Source organism: Megalobrama amblycephala, linkage group LG11, assembly GCF_018812025.1.
Source record: "Megalobrama amblycephala isolate DHTTF-2021 linkage group LG11, ASM1881202v1, whole genome shotgun sequence".
In the NCBI taxonomy this organism is placed as follows: domain Eukaryota; kingdom Metazoa; phylum Chordata; class Actinopteri; order Cypriniformes; family Xenocyprididae; genus Megalobrama; species Megalobrama amblycephala.
In genome coordinates, this window is record NC_063054.1 from 9263625 (window position 1) to 9289289 (window position 25665).

The window sequence follows — 25665 nt, forward strand, 5'->3', positions numbered from 1 at the left end:
GTCATACAGTGTTATTGTTGCTGCGCTCAGCGCTCGTGACACGCATGACGCGTCGCTATGGAAACATTAAAGGCAAACGTTCTAAAATAACGGTCGCATTAAAAAAACTCACTCTGGGGGGGACAGTTAGAATATTTTAAACTCACGCTTGAAAGGGTTAAAAAACAATTGCGAATATATTCGAAACCGTGAGTCCAATCGAGATGAAACCAGCATAGGAAACACGAAACCTTCGTTGATTAACTATAAGTTGAAGCCCGAATGTCAAAATTTTGATAGGAAGTGGCAAAAAATTCAAAACAAAGTTATCCATGTGTAATTTTTTATGTTCTCCTACATATAAATGTCTATAACTCTGAAACAAAATTAGATATTTTCACCAAATTTGACACACATAAGTATGGGCTCACTCTGAGGACACAAAAAAAGTGGTGGGATTCTGCCTCTTGGTGGTGCTATAATTGAACAAAACATGAAATTGTCATTAACTACAATACAGTATTATGATATAAAATGCTATATTTTATGAATGCATTGGTGTAGCTCTGAAGGTACACAATAGGTTTTGAGATAGTGCCTCTTTGTGGTCAAATGTTATAATGAAATTTAAAAAAAAATTCTAATAGCTTTATTTAAATGTGGTCTATTGTAATCAGACTGGTCTTAATATATTTTGTGGGTCATGCTGAGCACATTGATGCCAATTTTGCCAAATTCGGCAAAACTTCCTCTCCACCACTTTGATTTTCTTTAAAAACATACTTTTTCAATCTTTTCCTAGACCGTTGGTCCAATTTTCACCAAAATCTAATTGTATCATCTTCAGGTCATTCCGGCAACAACGTTATAGATTTCATGTTGATAAACAAAGCCGTTTTCGTATAACCGCAGCAACGAATTAGAGGCTTGATGCCAAAATGACTGTTGAGTCTGTATCTCTGCAATGCTTTCACATATTGACACCAAACTTTGTGAGTGTCATTGTCACCTCACTCTGACCATATCACATGAATTTGGTCACAGCACCACCTATTTTTCGAAAATGATTAACCAGTAAATCTTTATTATTAACTGTATTTATGATTTTTCAGCCCTTTTGCCTAAAATGACCTTAATAGGTCTTTAATTGCTCACTGTTGCAGTTAGTCTCATGCTCCCAGCCATGTTAGCATGACTTGTTGTGCCGTAATTGCTGCTTGCAGCTATATTTTTTGTTATTTATTATACGGATTATTGGTCCTTATAGTGTTTTCTTCAAAATACTGTGTCAAAACACTACTCTGTTGCAATATTTCTGGTTAATATGTACATTTTTATCGGGTCAGTGGCGTCAGATGACTTTTATTTTGAAGTGTCTGCAGTAGCAGGTTGATCATTCTCAGTCTTGTTCTCTGAAGTACGAGTCGACGGCGCGTTGAAAGGGGCTTTTATTTTGAAGTGTGTGCCACAGCAGGTTGATCCGCCTCAGCCCTGCCTCTCACAGGCTCTCTGACCGATCTGGAGCGTATTAAGGTAATAATAACTTCATCAAATACTCTCGAACGCGTGCTAGACAATCAGAGTAGCACTAATAAAACCCAATTTAAGCACGCATGTGAATGTCACGCGCTAATTATGACGCATGACTTAGGTATTCATATAGATGATTCATTATCAGACACACAGGCCATCAATAGTCTATCAGATATCTCATATAAAGCACTGAATTTAGCTCTTATGATTGTTTGAAAAGCAGCTTTGACTCTTTTCGGAGCTGAAGAATGTGTGAAATGGAGGTCAGGCGATAAGCCGTATATATGTCCAGCACTGAGATAACTTAACATCACCACAGTAATCCTCAGCACTGTCAGTGCAGGACATTCACCCACTGCTGCAGAAGCCGCACGATATCACAGCTTCACACAGGAAACTATTGACTGCTCATCCCTGCTTTCTCGTGTAGAAATGTCAGTTTATCCTAAAGGATTTTTAGCTCTTTGAATATTTGGTTTCATGCATTGCATAAATGTATTATTATTGGTAGTGTTGGTATTATCAAGCCAGCAACGAACCGAGTTTGTTAATGCGCAATTGGTCACTTGAAGAATCCAGTGAAAATGACCCTTGACCACAAGCCTGCGTAATCAAACTCAACATGGATTTTTACCAAAATAATTCGAAATTAAATGAAATAAATTCCTTTTCTGTTAGTGCAACGGTTTATACTTGTTTTGGGAATATATTAAAATTGTTTGAAAAGTTTAAATTTGGAATATTTATTTTTTAAATAATAAATATTGAAATATTGCCAAATAATGTACATTAAAATTTTAATGCATTAAAATTGTATTATTGAATATTTAAATAATCAGAATTTTTCAATTTTTGTGTTTTTTTTTAGCTTTTTTGACTAGGGATTTAAGCCTAAGCCTGTGTATGTCATATTGTATCTGGCTTTTTGCATATGTTGTTTTCATTTCAATCTGATCCACTGCATTGATCCTCATGTATTGATTTGATATAGGATGGCTGAACCGCCTCGGTCATGTGACTGTTTTGTATCTCTGCCTCCGGGTTCACAAGAAGATTATGTGATCTTTGGTAAGAACTCTGACCGGCCGAGAGATGAGGTGCAGGAGGTGGTGTATTACCCTGCGTCATCACATGCTGCTGACTCTACAGTGGAGGTGAACTGATTTTTTTGTGTAATATTTGGATTAAAAAGAAAAACTTTGTGAATATTTCACTATTTGCAGTTTCATATTTGCTGACATTTTTTTTCTGTCAAATATGTGATTTATTGAACAAAAATCTGGAGTTATGGCAAACAATAGATGATTTACAAGTGATTCTCTTTTCCATATAGTGCACATACATTTCTATCCCTCAAGTAGAGCACACTCATGCAGTTGTGCTGAGCAGACCGGCCTGGCTCTGGGGGGCTGAGATGGGGGCGAATGAACATGGGGTGTGTATTGGGAACGAGGCAGTCTGGACCAAGGAGCCTGTAAATCCAGAAGAAGCTCTGCTGGGAATGGACCTGGTTCGGTGAGGCCAAAACAACCAAACAACTTCATCTTGCAGTTTTCTAGACAGAATTGACCAGATTTATCTCATGCTCAGATTTACTAGTCATTGTTTTTTTTTTTTTTTATTAGTATAATAATATTAAAAAAGGATTTAATAGATATATTCTTGGACTTGATGGATGATATATGTGTTGTGTGTGTTCAGGCTGGGTCTGGAGCGCGGGGACAGTGCATGGGCCGCTCTGAATGTGATCACAGGTCTTCTGGAGCAGCACGGTCAGGGCGGAGCCTGCAGGGAAACCGCCGAACCCTTTAGTTACCACAACACCTTCTTACTAGTGGACCGACAGGAAGCCTGGGTCCTGGAGACTGCTGGGAAACTGTGGGCTGCACAGAAAGTCACAGGTGAGGGAGAGAGATGATTAATGGTCAGTGCTGAGTGTTTTCACTGATTGATTTTTTTTTTTTTTTTTACAATGTGTTTTTCTCTCTGGTTCTGTTTGAAAAGATCCAAAATGAAGAACATTTATATTTTATTTTGGTAAAAAGTCAAGACTGATCATAAGTAATTATATTAAATTTAATATTAAATTTATTAAAGTTAATATTATAATAAAAGGGTTAAATAAAAAGTTAATAAATGTTAATATATACTTTTTAAAAAAAAAAATATGTATAACTATGTTATACTTTATGTATGTATCTATGTTTGTATATATCAGATGTGACGAGTTTAATGTCTTCTTATGAACCCAGTGGCAGAGATACGGAACAGTCACATGACCGAGGCGGTTTAGCCATCCCATATCAAATCAATAAAAAGGATCAATGCAGTGGATCAGATTCATTTACATAATATTATGTAAAAAAAAAAAAAAAGATATAGATAGGACTGTCAAGCAGTTAAAATTTTTAATTGAATTAATTGCATTTTGTGCCAAATTAATTGTAATTAAATATATTTTGGCTGAGAAATGACCCCCATTAGATAATTTAAAGTCATTATTGTGTTAAATGACATTAATTATTGTTAAATATCAGAATAACATGTGACAAGTTTAATGTGATGAAGTCAATATAAATGAAAAATAATTAATTTGAATTTACTAATATATTTGTTTAGTAACGTTTTGTTTTAATATTTCTTTTAAATCTTTAATTACAGTCTGTATTAGATTTTGAATCCCAGATTTCCAATCTGGCCTTAGACTTTTGCACCTCACTGTATTTGTAATTATATATCTATACTGTAGCTATATCAGGATGATAAATCTTATGTATTGACATAATAATCCATCTCTAAAAATAAACCCGAGGTTATTTATTTTGTCAGAGGGAGTCAAGAACATCTCTAACCAGCTGACGATAGGCACAGAGATCTCAGCGGAGCATCCGGAGCTGCGCGGTACGGCCCAGGCTCAGGGCTGGTGGAGCGGTGAGGGGGAGTTCAGCTTCACTGCTGTCTTCAGCCCTGACAACCCCCCCGCCAGGATGGAAATGGCCAAGCAGCGGTACATGGGCGGCACAGCCCTGCTCCAGCAGCACAACGGTAGGTTTGCTTTCGTCTGCCGTCATGACTGAGGAGTGGGGAACCTGAATGTTGTCCAAGTGTTGTTTTGTTATTTTGAAGAGTTTGCATGTGGAATACCGCCATCTACTGTTTGTACACTGCACTTACAGTTGTTTCATTTCTCTTTTAACAATTATTTGTTAAAGCATGGACATCTAAATTTGTATTATGCCTGATTTGATGATAATATTTTGATGACTTTTCAATTTCTATGAATTTATATTTTTTATTATAGTGTATTTTGAATGTTGTGGACGTATGAATTAAATCTTCACATTTTTTAAATTTCAGTACCGACTTGATACCGAAGTCGGTACTTTTGACAACACTAGTCACACGCTTTCCTCCTGTCCTGACCCCTGCTGCTCTGCACAGGCTCGGTGACAGCAGAGGTGATGATGAGCATCCTGAGGGACAAGGCCAGCGGGATCTGTATGGACTCTGAGGGCTTCCGTACCACAGGCAGCATGGTGTCCATCCTCCCGCGCAACCCAGAAGTGCCCTGCGTTCACTTCCTCACTGCCACACCCGACCCCTCCAGGTGTGCTTTTTGCCAAACTCGCTCTTCTCCCTTTTCCCGTCACATATCAGATCAGAAAGGCATTTATTTTCAATAAAAATTAAGAAAATATTCGAAAAGTGGAATTAAAGTGTGTAACGTGTGTTTAATAATAGGGGTAGGGAGGGCTTTATTGTCCCAATAAGGCAGTATCCATTTAATAATTTTAATAAACATAATCATTTACACTTTTAATATTGCATACCGTTTAATGTACATCAACACTGAGGTGTAAATAGTATCTGCCACTGTTTATAAGTATAAATAGCATCTAACTACTATTTACAGTTAATGCAAAGAAAATCCTGCTGTTTTCACTTAGTTGTAAATAGCATCTATCCATCAAGAAAATATGCTATTTTCATTTAGTGCAAATAGCCGCTGCCTTTATTTTAAATTACCGATGACCCAAGGCTACTAATGTCAGACCCAACCCGCGTCCGAGAAAGTTTTTGACCCGAACCATTCGGACATCAGGTTTTCGGCCTGTGAAGAACTCTAGTGGACACATCACACTTTGATCCTTCTTTTGCAGGTCTGTATTCAAGCCTTTTATCTTCTCGGAGAGCATGAGGCCTGTCAGCATGGTGATGTCTCCTCAGTACGGCCCAGACGATCCTGTTAGGACACAGCCTCGATTCCAGCACCAGGTGGACCGGAAACACGAGCTGTACAAAGCCCACCAGACGGCACTGACCAGTCCTGTAAGTCTGAGAAAAAGGCCTTTTCTTGCTAAAATGCTTTTCGGTTTGTTTTGTGCACTTTTGAATATTAAAGGGTTAGTTCACCTAAAAATGAAATTTCTGTCATTAATTACCCTCATGTCGTTCCACACCCGTAAGACCTTCGTTCATCTTCAGATAATTTTGTTCTCTTGAACACATGGAATGAAAACGGTGCTACTACAATTTTGTGCACAAGTTTTTTTGCCTTTTAATTTAGATTTTTTTTTTTTAAATGAGGAACAACATTGAAATTATTTTTGTGGACATCAAACATTATGCCACAAGTGTTCTTGATTAAGCTTAACTTGTACAGCCCTGTGTGTGTGTTTCTGTCCTTCATTGTGAGGACCAAATGTTGACATTTTTGACATTGTGGGGACATTTGGTTGGGTCCCATGAGGAAAACATTTAAAGGGGACATATCATGAAAATCGGACTTTTCCTATATGTAAGTGCTATAATTGGGTCCCCGGAGCATCTACTAACTCAGAAAACGTGAAAAAGGTCAACCCAGTAACTTTGTTTTGGTAAGTCTTTCTCTGCAAGCATGTGAAAAAACACCTTGCTCAGATTTTGCTCCACTAGTGACGTAGGAAGGGGATCTTATAATATTACAGCCCCTTAATCTGCACGTTTCCACCCGCGGCGCTGCCATTTTGTTATTGCAAGTGACAACTGTGTACCATTTCTAACACCATGGCAAAAGTTAGAGCAAAGCATGCTAACTGTTCTGTCACTGGCTGCACAGACGAGCACTGAACACTATTTAGACTCTCGTTAGCTTGGATATTTTTTGCTAAAAAAGGAGCGTTTCTGTCTGAGCGATATTTTGGAAAGAATATTAGACCATTCACAGCATTTGATAGCAATCATAAACGTTAGCCTGGTGTGTATGGCTCTGTTTGGCAAACAGGTACACTATGTAAAGTGGGTGTTCATACAGGTTTTGCACAAAAGATTAACATGACGGCACATGCTAGTCGATGAGTTGAATCAACACAGCAACTACTAATTTATCCACTAACCATTCAGAAACGTCCAGTTTCATTCTAAAAGTTGTAACTTCTTCCTGAGTCTCTCCATCAGTGTCTGACTCTGACAATCCTCCATCTTTGTTGTTGTTGAGCAACCGAAGCACGTGCTGTTAAAGCTCCGCCCTCTTCTGGAAAGGGGGCCGGGAGCAGCAGCTCATTTGCATTTAAAGGGACACACACAAAAATGGCATGTTTTTGCTCAAACTAAAATAGGGACAAATTTGACAAGCTATAATAAACGATCCTGTGGGGTATTTTGAGCTGAAACTTCGCAGACACATTTTGGGGACACCAGAGACTTAAATTACATCTTGTGAAAAGGGGCATAATAGGCCCTCTTTAATAATTTTGAAAATGTAAAAATGTAGAAAGTTTACTGTGATGTGTAGGTTTACGGTGTACAGTTTGTACAGTATAAAAATCATTATGTCTATGGAATGTAACCATAAAACCCAATGTGTGTGTCAGGATGCTGGAGCCTCTCTACAGGAGACTATGAGATACCTGGAGTCTCAGTGTCTTGAGGAAATCGAGGCCATGCTTAGGGGTGAGATACAGGGCCAGGAGCTCGGGGATCTGTTCTTCGACTGCGTGGACGCGGAGATCAAATTCTACCAGTGAGACAGAGCAGGTAAACGGACAATTGTCACGCATCTGACCAGAGTCTTCCTCTGTCTGGTGTTGCTTGTAACCTGTGGCTGTTTTGCAGTTGTCGTTGTGAATGTCACTAGTGCTTGCTGATCTGCCTGGAGAGAGAGAGACAGTCCAGAGCGCACAGGTTCCTGCCTGCTCAAATCCTGCTCTCCTAGTTCCCCTGATGCCATGCCAAACTAATTGTGACGTCCATGCCACACTAACTGTAACTTAAAATAAACACACTAGATGTTCATGTGAGTGGATCACCATAATCATGTGTAATTGTCGCACAGGGCGGTCATATACGCATCACATTAACCGGTTTGTGATAGATTACTAAGGTGTGTTTGTGCTGTGGATAGATGTGTGAGAGAAGAGATGTTAGTGAAACACTTCTCATTTCTGTAAGAGACGGGCTCAGATACCAGACTGACCCTCTGAGGAGAAACACAATAAAATATCAATGATTCAAAACGTCTGGCATCTTTATTTTTACTGAAGAGGACAGCTGTAAATATATAAGTTGTCCATTGAGTGCTGCAGTCTGTCCACCTGTGTACTCCTAAAACCCATTAGTAAAACCCATTAGTGTGCATCCTAAATCATTGTGCTTTATAAAAGAATAACTGGTATAACCTACCTGCCAATCTTTTCGGCGTTCATGTGGAAACCGCTACCAATAATCAATCAAGATCTTCTCAAGCTGAATGCAGTAGTGATGAAGCTTTTCGAAACCAATTGTTTCTCAAAATGATTCGTTCTTTTGAGGCGCTTGAAACGCCAGACCGGTGACACCTGCTGGTCGAAGATGCTTGTACTGATTTTCTTCTTCATTATTTTTCTGCCCTAAAAGTGTATGGGCATCAGAGATCCCAAACTCAGCAGGATGGTCCCAATTGTGCACTGCTAAGTCTGACACTAGGTGGCGCTATAATAAAGTGATTTATGTTTTGGGTCGTAACTTTTGAAACCTATAAAGGACTAGAAACATTTTTGGGGGGGTGATGCCCTCTGGTTTCATTTCTGTCTTTAAAAATTCTCTATTTTGAATTTTCTGGGGGGGAAAATATACTTTTTCAAACACCTTCTAGGCTGTTGTCCCACAATTCACCAAATTAGGCAAAAATAACAAATTTGCAGTAATCATTAATGTATGGCACATGACATTATTTTCAGGTATTGGCTATTTTTAGGGGTCCAAGCATCAACTGAAGACAGAAAACAACCGTGACAGGAGCTGTTTGTCGACTTCGTGACCTGAAACATAAACATAAATCTGCATTATTTGTCTAAACACATTACATTTGCAAATTTAACTTGGCAATAAAAACTGTGAAATGCAAACTCAAAATATGACACAAACCTGCAGTAATTAAAGGGTTAGTTCACCCAAAAAGGAAAATTCTGTCATTTATTACTCACCCTCATGCTGTTCCACACCCGTAAGACCTTCGTCCATCTTCGGAGCACAAATTAAGATATTTTTGTTGAAATCCGATGGCTCACTAAGGCCTGCATAGCCAGCAATGACATTTCCTCTCTCAAGATCCATTAATGTACTAAAAACATATTTAAATCAGTTCATGTGAGTACAGTTTCAATATTAATATTATAAAGTGACGAGAATACTTTTGGTGCACCAAAAAAACAAAAACAAAATAACCACTTATATAGTGATGGCCGATTTCAAAACATGCTTCAGAAAGCTTCAGAGCGTTATGAATCTTCTGTGTCAAATCATGATTCGGATCGCGCGTCAAACCGACAAACCGAAATCACGTGACTTTCGCGCTCCGAAGCTTCATGAAGCAGTGTTTTGAAATCGGCTATCACTAAATAAGTTGTTATTTAGTTTTTTTTAGCGCACCAAAAATATTCTCGTCGCTTTATAATATTAATATTGAACCACTGTACTCACATGAACTGTTTTAAATATGTTTTTAGTACATTAATAGATCTTGAGAGAGGAAATGTCATTGCTGGCTATGCAGGCCTCACAGATATCGGATTTCAACTAAAATATCTTAATTCGCGTTTCGAAGATTAACTACGGGTGTGGAACGGCATGAGGGTGAGTAGTAAATTACATTATTTTCATTTTTGGGTGAACCAACCCTTCAAGTAGCTATGTTAATGCAAATATAGGCCTACTTCATGTATTTATTAACCAGTGTATTTGCTGCTGACCTTCGATTATCCAATTCAGCCATATTAATTAGCAAAAATTACTTAAGATGAATATCACATTGTTTTTTTGTTTGTATGTTTTGGTGAAGTGTTGAAGTTTTCTCCTGTGTCCTATTCTTCAGCTGAAAGGTTTTTTTGAGCTGCGCCCTCTACTGTACAGTTGTGAATCTGCATTTCCTTCAGTCTGAGGCCTATTTATTTCACTTTTGGTGTGAAATGGCCTTCATTTGCCAAAAATAGGCAGAACTTTTGTTTGTTTGTTTGTTTTTTGAGAATACCTACAGTGTACTTTAAGGGTCGTGCAGAATAAATTCCCGCGTCTCGCCAGAAGATGGCGCCCGCAGCTGAATCATCGAGAAGGGTCTGGCTGCAGACCATGGACGAGTGGAGCTCCACTCTCGAACAGGAAATACGTCACCTCCACTTGTGTTTTACTTACATCTACACCTAACCCAACCCTAAACCTACCCTTTACAGTAATGCAAATACTTGTTTTACTAATGTCTACACCTACCCCAACCCTAAACCTACCCTTACAAATAATGCAAATACAGTAATTAAACTATTGGAGGTGACGTATTTCCTGTTCGAGAGTGGAGCTCCACTCGCCCCCTCAGGCTGCAGCTAGACCCTATTGGAATCATCCATCCATTTTACAAACTGCTGGTCCAATGTGGGTACAGCATAATATCATACTTCTTTTTTAATTGTTTGTTAAATTGTTTAATTAAGGTTTATACATGCTATTTCCATGATAGAGTTCAAGATAAATATTTTCATTACTACTGGAGCTGCTCGTTTGCTAAGTTTCAAACAGCAACCACAAACTATGCAAAAGAGGTAGCCCTTCCGGCGCACTCAGTGTCCGAATTCAACCACTCGTTTTCACTCACTCTTTCAAGTGGAGTAATGTGTAGTGAATGAGGGGGGCGATTTGGAACACAGCAGTAAAACACACAGCAGTTGCTCCATCCTGCCAGCGAGTGGCGCTGTGACAAACATTCTCCTCTCACTTTACTCTCACATCCGCCACAAATATGGCAGACGAGTTGGATGTTGTTGACATCGAGGGAGATGAATGTGATGAAAGTGTCGGGTAGGAGCTTTTATTAATTCATATCCCACTGTCTGTGCGATATTATTGAATCGTGCTTTGACATATTTGAGTTTATGGATGAGCAGAAGTGAGACTGACGATTGAAGAGCGACAGACAGGATGAATATGAGCTGCTCTAGTTATGTGAACACAGTTAATCTATTTAAACATGAGCAAGGAAACGAGTTTTATTTAACTGTGGAGCTTCAGTTGTCTGCTTCCAAAATAACACATACTGTAGGCTCAGTATGAACTAACATGATCTATTGAGCGGTAACGTTAACTGGAATGGCATCAGTGTATTTTACAGCTCTTACAGGCATCATTACACTGTTTTACAGGTTTCAGTACTCAGTTTGTAAAAACAAACACATATCGCGTGTAACATTACTGTCATACACTTATATAGGAAGTCTGTGGGGCAAGACTTTGCATTGGAATAAACGTAAAAAAATAAAAAAAATAAAAATCCGAATTTATATATCACAATTCTTAGAAGGAAAAACTGTGAATTGAGAGATATACTCATTATATCCGGCAATTCTGATTTTTTCCCCCTCAGAATTGTGATATAAACTCACAATTGCGAGTTATAAAGTCTGAACTGGGAGATAAAAGCAAGAAAATGTGAAATAAAAATGTTATAAGCTATGTTTAAAAGTTATCTATGTAAAATGTTATAGGTTTAAATATTATTTCATGCTTTAACTGTTATGTATGTCCCCTATGAGCTGCATATGTAGACTTAAAGCATGCATTTACATCAAATGCATGCTTTAATATACATTAATTATTGCAGGTTTCATGAGTCTAGTCTGTGACTTGCAACATAAACGTCTGCGTTTATCTTCAAAGGGCATCTTCAATAAAAATTAAAGGTGCTAAAGAGGATGTTTTGTTTTATACATTTTTGCAATATTACTTGAAACTGTCTTTACTAACTGATAAAAGACTATTTATTAGGTGCACTTAAAGGAATAATATTAATATACATCATCTGTGCATGAGGTAGGGCCTTAAAAACATCAGCCAATGAAAGCCAAACGATTGGCCCTCTGGCTTGTCAATCACTGCCATGACGTTCCTTGTGAGAGACGAGTGCGGCTGCCCGCTCCAGTAACTTTCCACACTCCACAGGCGCTGCATGCAATGTTTTTGTCGTGAGACAGGAGTAACAACTGTAGATTTTGAGTTACCTGCGGTGAGTCCGACATAATGAATCCACTAACACGACACAGCGAATGCCGGTGGTAAACACTCGTGTTCCAATACTCGTGCACGAGTTTTGGGAGGCGTTCCCTCGAAATTCTTATGCATGCGCTCATTTCAAAAACTCAGTAACAGTCTTTGGTTTCTCAGTCGATGAAAAGATCCTCTTTAGCACCTTTAAGACTATATTTTTTGCATTCCTATTCTGACATCCAAAGGCACAACAAAACATTTTTCTCTTATTCTGTGGATTTTCCTAATTTTCCTCCACTTTTTACCGCTATTTTTCTGCCAGTACTGTGTGCGCAGCTGCAAGTGACGTCTGCTCCAAATTGGTCTATAGAAGAATCAATAAAATACAAGCTGTAATTGTCGTTCTCCATAGATGTCTATTGTAAAAAAAAAAAAAAAAAAAAATACTGTAAACTGCATCTTTATTATTTGTATGCTCTCTTTACAGTGACCTGAGCAGTGCTGAGATTCTCCAGGATCAGTACTTGCAGTCTGCATGGAAAACAAACAGCAGTATACTGGTAAAATAACACCACAAAACTTTTTATGGACATGTTTACACCTGGTATTGAGAAGCGTTTTCGTCAATCCGATCACAAGTGGATGACAATAAATACAGGTGTAAAAAAACTTCCAGAGGGAATTGAAAACACATTCTACTGGATTGCTTTTGTAGTGTAGATGCTTACAGCCACAAAAGTCCACCTGCTCCCCGCCTACTGACCTAATGCGTAAACATTATGGGAAGTGCACTGGCCAGACGGGATTTAATCTTTGATTTAACCCAAGTTTGATTTGAAGATGAAAAATGTACCAAGCACAGTGTTCTCTCACCATTACTGATTTCTAACACACACTCACAGCGTTCAGTGTGGTCGCTATCAGAGCAGAAATGAAAGATGCTACTCTCCGTGTGTTTTTCCGTTGTACCCTTTTGTGTTCATATGTAAATTGCACAAGCTTATTTCATCCATTAGATCAAATCTATACATTTACTCACCCATAAAGTGGACAAAAGAGACGATTAAAACACCAGGTGTAAAAGGGAACGTGTCTCCCTCGTCTACTTGTGATCCGATCGACCAAAACACATCTTAACGTGTAAACAGGAAGAAGAACAGGAAGAGGAATCTGAACAGGAAGATAATCTGAAAGTGATGTGTTATTGTTTTTGTGTGTGTTTAGCCATGGACGCTGGACAGCTCCATCAGCGATGAGAACAGACAGGCCATCGAGAGCATGCTGCTGGAGGAACAGTATCCTTCACTCTTCTCAACATCACACTGATTCACTCTAATGTTGTTCTTGTCATATTTCATAATGGCCATAATCATTCATTAAAAGCATGTAGTTGTTTCTTTAATAAAGAAAGGTATTATTTTGCCAGTAAGAAAGCACCAAGGGTAGCATGGACCAATGAGAAGACTAAAGTCAAAAAGTGAGCTACCCTTTTTCATCTGTTTATGTTTATGAATATGTAAACACCTACACTACCAATTAAAAGTTTGTGGTCAGTAAGACTTTTATGCATCAAGGATCCATTAAATTAATCAAAAGTGGCAGTTAAGACTTTTAAATTGTTACAAATATTTCTATTTCAAATAAATGCTATAAAATAAAAAATATTAAGCAGCACAGCAGTTATCAACATTGATGATGATAAATTCTTGAGCAGCAAATCAGCATATTAGAATGATTTCTGAAGGATCATGTGACACTGAAGACTGGAATAAACTGATTACATTTTTTATATTTTAAAATAGAAAACTGATATTTTAAATTATAATAATATTTTACAATATTATTGTTTTTACTGAATTTTACTGATAATTAGTGTTTTACTGGCAGTGTCTTCTTTCAAAAACATAAAAAAAAATGTTTAATTTATTTAAATGTTTATATATGAATATGTATTCATTCTAAATGTCTTTGTAGGTCATTGGTGAAAAGTTCTGGAGCACAAACTCGCTGGGCTGAAGAGGAGAAAGCTCTTTTTGAGAAAGGACTGGTATGTTTTATGAACACATACTACAATAATATACAGAACACACAGAGGAAACAATGCTCTCTCATAAAAGGAAATAAATTGTATCTTGTTTTTTATGGTTTCTAGGCTCAGTTTGGCCAGAGATGGACCAAGATCGCCAAACTAATCGGCACTAGAACAGTTCTACAGGTGAAGAGCTATGCTAGGCAGTACTTCAAAAATAAGGTATTTAGCCTAATTCCACATTGCCATATGAAAAGTCACGTCTTTGGTTCAGATGAGTTTAGGTCTTTAATTTAATTCATAAATATAGGATTAGTTATATTTATAAATTATTAATTTTTGTAATATTAATATAAATGTCTTTACTGTCTGTTTTGCTAAAATAAATGCATCCTTGCTGAATAAATTAATTTTATTGCTGAAAAAAACATTAATTTCTTCCAAAAAACCTTACAGAAACACTTTATAATAAGTATACAGTAATTAAAGTACTTACAAATAATTTACAAACTATTAAAATTAATTCATAGTTAATATATTGTATTGTAATATGCTATAGAAATAGTGAGTTCTTCATTCATTGTCACTGTAAAATTATTATTGTTTAATCATCTCATATGTAAAGAGATATATATTTTTTATATTTAACTTATTAACTGTACCAGCAACTGTAAATGTATATAGTATTAATAAATATAAAAACACATATATATATATATATATATATATATATATATATATATATATATATATATATATATATATATATATATATATATGTTGGTTAAAGCACTTAATTAATGACATTTTTCCTTTTTCTGTGGCCTAATCTAAAGTGAGAACTATTTACTCCTAATAACCAATTAACAATTCCTTTAGTATGTGCTAATTAAACAATAATAATTGTGTTAATTACAGTGACAATTAATGAAGAACTCACTATTTGTAGTACTTTATTACTGTATACTTTTTATAAAGTGTTTCCAATCTAATTGATCCCAAACTTTTGAAGGGTATTATAGCAGACCTTTTAATAAGGATCCCTGTTTCCTGTTCAACAAGCCTGATCAAAAATATCAATCTAAATATTAATTAAAAAATATAAAACATGTTCATACTTCAAATGTATTCTTAATATTTCTTTGAACAATTTAATTAAATCAAATTAGCCTAAAGATTTTCTTTTATCAGTGTTATTAGTAGTAATTTTGTCCTTTGTGTTTGACCTTTAGCCTAAAACAGACACACCTGCCGAAGTGCCCTCTTCTAATGTGACTTCAGACACCACGTTGGTCCCCTCGAACCAGCCTCACGTCTCAGCCCTGACCAATGCTGTGCGCATCGAGCGACTTTCTGATGATGAGGATGTTGACATCACCGATGACTTCAGTGATGATGGGTTTCAGTCTGAAAAGCATCCAGAGCCCTCAGGCTCCCCAGATTGCACCCACCAAGGAGAACTCAGTCCAATGACACCCCCGTCAGATGTACTTTTAAACCCTCTGTCTGAATCGGGAACAAACGCTCCAGATGGTCCCATTGATCCAGATACAAATGGAAACGCTGACATTCCTCATAATGCGATTGATCCAGATCCGGAGGAGGAAAGTGGGACCCTCATCTCTAAATCAGGCAGCCTGTCTGGAGAGGAGAGCACTGAAAGAGCAGGTACCTTGCCATCACTAGCTTTCAATTAATTTCTTTGACCATAGCAACCCATCAGCATTAGCCGAATTATGGGTAATGTATTCTTTTACTCCAGATAAGACTGAATCAGGACCTGAGGAAGATGTGGAGGAAGACCAGGAAGAGGAGGAGGAGCTCAGAGCTCCTGAACAGGAGGTCATATTGGACTTAAACACAATCACAGAAGAGGAGAAGCAAGCCATCCCAGAATTCTTTGAGGGGCGTCCATCAAAAACCCCAGAGAGATATCTAAAAATCCGCAATTACATCCTGGACCAGTGGTGAGACTTTGTTCTTTATGCTTCTGAGAAATATTTTCTTGTGTACATCTACTTTCTCAGCTAAACTCAGTTCACACTATAGGATTTTAAGCCCAATTTAAGACCAGTTTGCAAGTTAACGAGCTCGCCGACAGATCGGGCTATGATCGGGGGCAAATCGGCACTCGCCAATGTTCGTGTGTGAACTACCTGACGCGTCGCCTCTTTGCAGCAATAACAATCCATTCAAATATAACAGGGTTCTCCAAACTCGGTCCTGGAGGGCCACTGTCCTGCAGAGTTTAGCTCCAACTTGTCTCAACACACCTGCCTAGACGTTTCTAGTATGCCTAATTAGACCTTAATTAGCTGGTTCAGGTGTGTTTAATTGGGGTTGGAGCTAAACTCTGCAGGACAGTGGCCCTCCAGAACTGAGTTTGAAGATGCCTGAAAAATAATTTGCCAGCATTTATTCATATCAGATACACATTGTGTAAGTAACTATAAAACTCTATTCTTCTCCCAGTTCACCAGCCACATGTATTTTGGGACAAATGGATGAATTCACGTTAGGGCTGCATGATTTATCACACGATACGAAAAATAACATTGAACTTGAACGTGATTATCACTTAAACGCGATTCTTAGTGCGATTATGATTTTTTTTTTTTGCGCAGCTTGTCAATGAAGTATGGCTCCAAATGCTAATCCATCTGAAAGCACTGCGAGTTTCAGTCGTTTATAATGTACATTTAAAAAAAAGTAACACGCGTCAAACTTCTTTTCAGACACGAGAAGCATTTATTAACATCTTGTTTAACAAAAGACAACATTTAATAACATGTTTTTACTCCAAACTCACTTCATAAAGACAGTGGAGCATCTTACACAGAATAAGGCAGTCGTGTTTATTAGTCATGTTTAATCAATCAAAGCATTTCAATCTTTTGTTTATTCAGCTACAGCGTGTGTTATCTTCTACTGCAGGGCATATTTTGATTTTCTGCGCAAGAGCGCCCTCTTGCTTTCAGATAGAGAAACATTTACTACTGATCACAGAGCCGTAAAGCTCTGACAAGCCACGCGTTAAATAATCACAGCCTTTGCTATAAATAAATCGTGCAGCCCTAATTCACGTGCTGTAGCCTGTAAATCCGACTGACACAACTCTGCAAACATGGCGGTGCCCATCTCATTATATAGATTAAGATCAAGATCATTATATAGATTTTTAAATGACAAAACACTCCCTTGTACATGTTTGAGAATCTGAATATCAGATAGTTGATGACATGGTGAGCAAAGCGATACATCTGTCATACAGTATGGCTGCAGTGTGTCATGTGACAAGCATGACGCGTCGTCACGGAAACAATAAAGGGAAACGTTCTAAAATAACGGTCGCCTTAACTCTGAGAGGTCAGCCAGAATATTTTAAACGTATGTGTAAAAGGGTTGATTTAATTTTAATTAAATTCAAAACATCTTCCCAGCGTCCATTTTCAAATAAAGTCGTTGGGTGACAGAGGTGTTGTCAGCTTGTGTAGTGTGTGACCCCCTGTTGCGGATCATTTACGTAGTGTCACAGCGGGCCAGTACCGCACTGAGTTCTCTTTCGCAGCGTCTTGAGTAAATGATGACAGAATTTTCATTCTATTACTTTAAGGAAGCACCACTGGCCCAATCATTCTGATTACAGTTTCAGGGGGGCTGAGATGGCCTTGAACCGCCCCCACAACTCGCAATTATGCCAAGGGGCATGACATTTCCAGAACATGCTCGAAGCAGTTGACCAATCACAACACACTGGTCCAGCCGGCCAATCAGAGCACATTGTGCTTTTTGGGAAGAGAGGCTTCATAGAGACAGGAACTAAACGGAGCGTTACTGACAGACTAGGAAGAGAGGTGCTGTAAAAAATGTCAAATAATGTGATTTTTGAACATTCAAGCATTAAAACCTACACTAGTAGACCTCAGAAACAAAATCAAGACTTTGAAATAGGGCATAAGAGGTCCTCTGTAGTATATTTTTGTAATTTATTTGTAAAATGTAATGCTTCTTGTGATCAAAGCTGAATTTTCAGCATCATTACTCCAGTCTGCAGTGTCACATGATCCTTCAGGAATCATTCTAATATGATTTGCTGCTCAGTAAATACTATAAGTTGTTGCCAAAAAAAAAAAAAAATCTTTTGACTCCTGAAAAAATTATAAGGGTTTCCTTTGATGATAATCAGAAATGTTTCTTATTTCTGATTATTATCAAAGGAAACCCTTATCATTTTTTCAGGATTCTAAAGATTTTTTTTTGGCAACAATTTATAGTATTTACTGTCACTTTTAAGCAATTTAATGTGTCCTTGCAGAATTAAAAAAAAACAAAAAAAACAAAACAAACAAAAAAAAACGGTTGTGTAGGCGTATTAAAAACTTGATCTTTTCTTGAAAATGTACTTCTCTGATGTTTGTTCAGGGAGAGGAGTAAACCCAAGTACCTGAACAAGACATCAGTGCGTCCTGGCTTGAAGAATTGTGGAGATGTCAACTGCATCGGTCGGATACACACCTATCTGGAGCTCATTGGAGCTATTAACTTCAACTGCGGTAATGCTCATTGCTCAGTCTCTATTTCCTGTTTTCCTGTGTACATTTTCCCTCCCTAAACTCTTTCTTTCTCCATTCCTCTGTAGATCAGGCGATCTATAACCGCCCGCGGCTGGTTGATCGCTCTCGGCTAAAGGAAAGCAAAGACAGCATGGAGGCATATCATCTTGCCCAGAGACTGCAGTCTATGGTGAGAGAGATACAGTTCTCATCATCATTATCTGTGGATGATTATCCATTAGCAGAACTGTTTTCCTTCATCTTTATTATTAAATGATTGTTCTAATTCAGGGATTCTCATCTCTTGCCTTTGAGATCCACTTTCCTGCAGAGTTTAGCTCCTGAAGACCTTGATTAGCTTATTCAGATGTATTTGATTAGGGATGGAGTTAAAATCTGCAGGAAAGTGGCTCTTGAGGGCCAGAGTTGAGAACCCCTGCTATAATGTAATTTGTTTTTTTCCCCCCAGCGCACGAGGAAGCGGCGCATTCGGGACATGTGGGGGAAATGGTGTGATGCTAAAGATCTGGAGGGTCAGACGTATGAGGTAAAGGGACTCAAAATCTGCAGTTCTTCTTGGAATTGAAATGTACTCTATAGCGAATTGCTCCTAGATTCTGTTTATGGCCTGAAATGATCAGGATTTATTTTTAAGATTGAGATAAAAATGATGTTGTGAAATGATTCTTGTTTAACATGGCTTATAAAACATCATTGTTAGATTTAATACATTTTAGCAACTTTTTGATGTTATATTTTGTCATGGTGATTTTTGGAAAGAAAATCATTTTTGTTTGTTTATCCTCATGATTGAGCCCTGATTATGTGTTGTTGTTTTTTTTGTCATCCAGCATCTGAGCGCAGAGGAGCTGGCCATCAGAAGAGAGGAGATGAAAAAGAAAGGACCAAAACCATCTAAACTACCGAAACAGAGAGGGTAAACACTCGCTCCCTTACAAAACTGAGCTGAACGTCATTAATAGCTAATAGATTGTTTAATGATCTTGTTTATGGACTTTTGTTATCAACTCCATGAATAATCAGATAAAGAGTAAATTAAATCTGGATTCATTCCTTGTCTTTGTCCTCTGCAGCTCTTTTGATCCATTCCAGCTCATTCCATGCAAAGCTTTTGGAGAGGAAAAACTGGTAATTACATTTGATTACATGTCTCTGTTCCGTCTTTTAATGTACAAAAACCAGGGTTTATTATAGTCAGCTAAAACTGAAACTATTCAAAAAAAAATTGTTACTCGAATTAAAGTGAATCGAGTAACAAAAATTGTTACTCGAATTAAAGTAAAACTATATAGACATTTAAAAAAAAAAAAGACAAAAACAACAAAATTACTAAAACTTCATCTAAAGTTAAATAAAACAGAAATAACGAAACATTTAAAAAGAAACAGTTTAAACTATCAATAAAAATATGATCTCAATGAGCATGTTTACAAAATACGCTGATAACTACCAAAAATCAGTTTATTGAAATAACCCGAGGTACCTGTTTACATGCAAATCAATGACCTGACAATGCCAGTAAACCGAGTTTACAAGACTGTAAACACACTTAATGAGACCAAAATAGCACTGATAAAAACTAGAGGTATCAATTTACCTTTTTAATTCAGTACAATAATATATATATATATATATATATATATATATATATATATATATATATATATATATATATATATATATATATATATATATATATATAAAAAACAACTCAAATAATCATGCCCCCTTATCCTTAAGTCTGGAATACACTACACGTCTTTTCAAATCTAAACAGATTTCATCATACACTGACTTTGTAAATGGAAAAACGGGGCATCATACACTCAACGACTGCTGATCATCTTTCAAGTCATTACGAACAGAACAAACTCATGCAGAAACGTGCTTTGTTGCAAGGAAACACATGACAAATGAAAATATTCCAGTCTTTAAAGGTGTTCTAAGTGATCCTGGGTAGAGTAACTTCCTGTTGACGTTCGAAGTGTTGTCAAACAAAACAGAGGCTAGCTAGACCCTCCCTCCTCCTCCTCCTCCCCCTCCCCTCCGTGCTTCCTGAAACAGTCATGAACGCGCATTTAAAATCATTCTTGTCGGTTATTGGCTGGAGCGTGTTTATTATGTTTAGTGCTCCAGGCTGCACACGTTTGTTTTTATTGCCGTTTTCGGAGCTTGTGGCGACTACAGAGACCGCGTTTTTTTTTACAGTGTGTTCAGGGGACAGGCAGCTAGCGGATAGTGAGGAGATGTTTGCTGTATGTGACAAAAAATGTTTTGGCCTAAAAACGTGTGACATCACTTAGAGCACCTTTATGTAAATTCCATAATTAGGAATTTTCCTATCATTGAAACAATTCAGACTTGAAGTACCACCTAAATGCTAAATGTTTGCCAGTTCTAATGTAATTTATTTTTCATTTCTGTGTTCATCAGGGTTATTATAGTTAACTAAAACTAAAACCATAAAAAAAATCATTTGTTACTTGAAATAAATCTTAATTGAAACTAAATAAAAATTACAATTAAAAAAACATCATTTAATGTGTACTAAAAAACTAAAATGAATTGAATTAAAAACTAATAGACATTTAAAAAAACAAAATTAAAAAAAATATATAAATCTTGAATTAAATTTAAAATGAAAATGGAAAATAAAATAAAAACTAATTCAAAAGATTAATAAAAACTATAAGATCTCAGTGATACAAAATAGTTAATTATGTTGTACAGAAATGAAGGAACATGAATTTCATCACACTTATTTTGTCTGTGTCTTGCTGACTCAGGAACCATACAGAGTGATAGTTTGTGCTGAGGCTCTTGTTGTCATGGACATAGTAAGTGGTGTTGATTTCCAGATTTAATAAACTTCAGCCTTTTTTTATTTATTTTTTGCTCTCTCATTCATTCTTCAGTGTTTTATTATGTTGTACTAATAATCCGATTCTTTCCCAGCATGCTCATGTGTCTATGGGAGAGGTGATTGGCCTTTTAGGAGGAACATATGAAGAGGAAGAGAAGGTGTTAAAGGTCAGTGAATGCATGGACTCATTACTGAATCAGCTGTTTATTTCAATCAGTTTTATTCATTTAGCAGATGCTTTTATACAGAGCGACTTACAACAAGTGATTCATCTCAAGTTTAAGTGTGCTGCAATAAATGCATGATGATTTGTTTGTGTTTTGGTGTGTAATGTGATGTTTGTGTAGATCTGTGCAGCAGAACCATGTAACAGCCTGAGCACAGGTCTGCAGTGTGAGATGGACCCCGTCTCTCAGACTCAAGCATCTGAGCTGCTCGGGGTCAAAGGTCACAGTGTGGTGGGTTGGTACCACTCTCATCCAGCTTTCGACCCCAATCCCTCTCTCAGAGACATTGACACTCAGGCCAAATACCAGGTAACAGGTCTTTGTATTGCATTGTACTTTGACTAGGTGGTGTCTTTTTTTACAAGTCACATTCTCTCTCTGTCTGTTTTTATTTCAGAGTTATTTCTCTCGAGGAGGTGCTCCATTTATCGGGATGATTGTCAGCCCGTATAACCCCAGTAACCCCTCGCCCCTGTCTCAGACCACCTGTCTGCTGGTAGAGGAGGAGACCGGACCTTCTGGATCTCAGAGTATGTCTCAGCATCTTCCATGAGACTATCAGCGCTTTGACTTACAAATCATTTACAGCAGCTTTAACACGTATTACACTACTGTAGGTTATCTGTGTTCTTTTAATGTTTCATGGTCTTTGTGGTAAGCACTAGAGTCATGGCTGTTAAAGAATAAATGAAACAAGGTGTAGTTTATAAAATAAGCCCAAGCTCCAGCTGAATTTGAATCAGTCTGTGAGTCAGCGTTTCATGTGTGAATAATTGTGCCGTTTGTATTTTAGGGTTTCCATACCAGTTTAACATCCAGTACTCATCTGAGCTTCCTGATTGGTCAGAAGTGATGAGAAGAGCAGAATGGGTTGTGTTCAAGTACAGGCTGTGTCATGGGTGAGCTGCTGTATGTTTTATGTGGGAAAACTTGTCTTTGGCTGAAAGAGGGAAGCAAGAATACATGAATATAAAGTAAAAAAAAATGCTGCACATTATTCACATTTTATAAACTATCCTCAGAAAGGTTTAATATTCAGAGTATTTGAATGTAGTGTGTTTCTAACATTGTATATTAGTATTAGACATATTATGTCCAGTGTTATATGTCATATAATATATACTTTTTAAATAAACAAAGCCTTGGTGAGCATAAGAGATGTCTTTCAAAAACATTTTCATATAAATAAAGTACCGGTCAAAAGTTTGGAAAGGTTACTATTTTAAATGTTTTTTGAAAAAAGTCTCTTATGCTCATACATTTATTTGATCAAAAATAGAGAAAAAACTGTAATATTGTGAAATGTTATTAGAATTTAAAATATGTGATGCAAAGCTGAATTTTCAGCATCATTACTCCAGTCTTCAGTGTCACATGATCCTTCAGAAATCATTCTAATATGCTGATTTATTATCAATGTTGGAAACAGTTGTGCTGCTTAATATTTTTTAATAAGCTGTGATACTTTTTCAGGATTCTTTGATGAATAAAAAGTTAAAAAAGAACAGCATTTGCTTAAAATGGAAATCTTTTGTAACAATATACACTACCGTTCAAAAGTTTGGGGTCAGTAATTTTTATTATTTTCTTTTTTTTGAAAGAAATTGATACTTCTATTCAGCAAGGATGTGTTAAATTGATAAAAAGTGATAATAAAGACTTAGTACTGTTAGAAAAGATTTCTATTTCGAATAAATGCTGTTCATTTTAACTTTTTATAAATGTTTTTTTTTTTTCTGTCTTTTTGATCAAATAAATGCAGGCTTGATGACCTTAAGAGACTTCTTTCAAAAACATTAAAAATAATAATGTTTCCAAACTTTTGACCGGTACTGTATATATTCATATATATTTCATTCTTCTTTCAGGAGTGTACCAATGGACAGGCTTTTCCGCAGAGATTCTTCTCTAACTTGCCTGGAAAAGGTAATGGGCCCTATCATACACCCGGCGCAATGCGACGCCAGACATAACGCAAGAGTTTTTTTGCTAGTTTCAGCTCGACACAGTTATCATTTTCACATCCAGCGCCACGTTGTTTAAATAGCAAATGCACTCGCGCCCATGTGTTCGCCCATGGGTGTGCTGGTCTGAAAACGAGGTGTGTTCGGGTGCATTGTTGGCGTGTTGCTATTTGGAGGCAACTTAAACCGACTGCACCATTGACCAACAAAAACCTGGTCTAAAGTCAATGGTGCAGTTGTTTTCAGTATTTTTATTTTTTTTTGTTATTTAAAGGTTGTGTTAGTAATATGCACCTATAGGCGGTTGCACAACACTCGTACACTCTGCTTGTTACACACACGGGGACGCGCAGCAGCACACAAACATGCCAAATATTAAAAATAAAAGGATTACAATGTAAAAAATTATTATTGTATACATAAAGATAAAAATGCCTACATGTCATAATGGATAGTCATCACATGTATCAGAATTACCTATTTGCAGTAATGACGAATGAAATTGGCCAATTATTTGACCAATCATGGCAGTGCACACATGTATTTAAACTGACTCATCAGGTTGAGAGTGTCTATAATGTAAATAGCGAATCTGCCATGGTGTGAGCGCAATTGGCTTTTAAAGGGAATGGGAGATGACACTCTGATTGGTTTATTGCATGTTACCCCCAAAAGACACTCATTACTCATTAAGAGAATAGGTACAACCCTTTTGGACCATGAACCTGGTGCGCCAACCATTTTTTCTGTCGTTAAACTAACAAAAGTGGATTCGGACATGCCCTAAGTGCACCTGCGCCATGCGCTTCAGACCACGTGCTTATATCGTTAAAATAGGGCCAAATATGTCTCATATCTAGAACTCACTCCCACAGAACACACAGTGCATATTGCACCTGAAAATTGCAAGAGATTTTTGGACAAACTGACTAGTCTGATTTCTTGACTACTGGCAACAAGCTCATATTTTCAAGTTCCCACGCTGCTGTCAGAAGCACTTCTGAGTACACTAGATGATGGCATGATGAACTAGATTGAATTCTGCTAATAATTAAAGCTAAACAATTATTTTGTTTTGCCTGCCTGTCCGTCCACAGATGCTCACATCAGTCCAGAAGATTTTGGAGCAGGTCTCAGAGGTTGACACAGAGACTTTCCTGGTACAGATAGAAACCTTGTTTCATACACATTTTCTCTCTGAGACTGGCTCTTCCTCCTCTCATCTTCATGAAGCAGTAACACAGCCTCAGTTACTGTCATTCATCTCCTCTGAGCCAGTCAGCAGCAGCCGTGGTCCGGATGAGACGTGTGTTACTGAGTCTGACAGCCAAGATGAATTGTGCACTACAGGACCTGTCAACCATGTTACAAGCTATAATGAAGAAGAGCAGAAACTGTGTAAATAATAATAAACCTAACAGTATGAATGGGTCAGTATGTGTGTCAGAAGAGGACAAATGTGTCATTCATTTACATTGTATGTTACATTGTATTCTCATGAATTTTTGTACTATAAAGTATTAACTAGTTTCATAATAGTTGAGTTTAATCATAACTGTATTTAAAAAATTTAATTGAAGTATGATGACATTTTGTAATTCACTTTTATCACAATGTGCAAGAAAGTGCGCTGCACTTAAATAAAATTGTATTATGGAAAAGAGATTAATTGGATATTTATGGAGTAACAATTAAGGTGTCACTTTTTCTGTTTAATTTTACTTTAGTGTTTCATAATATAAATTGGGCAACACTTTACAATAAGGTCCCATTAGTTTAACATTTGTTACAATAATCATTTGGTAATGTTAATTAATAAAACCACAATTGTTGATGTTAGCCAGGTCCATTAAATAATATTAACAGATACTTTTTAATTTTAATAATGTATAAGTAATATAAGCTGTAAGTCATTTTCATTGATAGTTCATGTTAACTAATGTAGTTAAGTAGTGTTAACAGATGAAACCTTATTGTGAAGTCTTACCATTAATTGAATATGAACACAGTT

The 25665-nt window shown here is 37.0% G+C and overlaps 2 protein-coding genes and 1 long non-coding RNA gene across 5 annotated transcripts; 2 read left to right on the forward strand and 1 right to left on the reverse strand.

Moving 5' to 3' along the window:
* Positions 1-1368: 1368 nt before the first annotated feature.
* Positions 1369-8006, forward strand: scrn2 (secernin 2). Its single transcript, XM_048208602.1, has 9 exons — positions 1369-1512; positions 2504-2666; positions 2846-3027; positions 3214-3413; positions 4342-4557; positions 4954-5119; positions 5673-5841; positions 7365-7527; positions 7606-8006. Exons 2-8 carry the CDS (start codon positions 2505-2507, stop codon positions 7515-7517), a joined length of 1248 nt encoding a protein of 415 aa, XP_048064559.1. The 5' UTR covers positions 1369-1512; position 2504; the 3' UTR covers positions 7518-7527; positions 7606-8006.
* LOC125279097 lies at positions 7956-10366 on the reverse strand. 2 transcript variants are annotated; one of them, XR_007187313.1, is made up of 3 exons: positions 10002-10366; positions 8173-8789; positions 7956-8094 (listed from the first exon to the last, which is right to left on the reverse strand). It is a non-coding gene; the product is annotated as an uncharacterized LOC125279097 (long non-coding RNA). The 2 variants fall into 2 exon arrangements; XR_007187312.1 differs by lacking the exon at positions 10002-10366 and adding an exon at positions 9720-9973.
* Positions 10367-10369: 3 nt separating this feature from the next.
* Positions 10370-25569, forward strand: mysm1 (Myb-like, SWIRM and MPN domains 1). Of its 2 annotated transcripts, none has more exons than XM_048208601.1 (20): positions 10370-10392; positions 12485-12557; positions 13222-13292; positions 13409-13474; positions 13972-14044; positions 14150-14248; positions 15259-15694; positions 15789-15993; positions 18449-18579; positions 18666-18769; positions 19049-19126; positions 19431-19516; positions 19674-19728; positions 21387-21437; positions 21556-21630; positions 21811-21999; positions 22088-22220; positions 22484-22589; positions 23559-23616; positions 24752-25569. In XM_048208601.1, exons 3-20 carry the CDS (start codon positions 13276-13278, stop codon positions 25058-25060), a joined length of 2271 nt encoding a protein of 756 aa, XP_048064558.1. In that variant the 5' UTR covers positions 10370-10392; positions 12485-12557; positions 13222-13275; the 3' UTR covers positions 25061-25569. The 2 variants fall into 2 exon arrangements, with proteins under 2 accessions (XP_048064558.1, XP_048064557.1); XM_048208600.1 differs by lacking the exon at positions 10370-10392 and adding an exon at positions 10680-10815.
* The last annotated feature ends 96 nt before the right edge of the window (positions 25570-25665 follow it).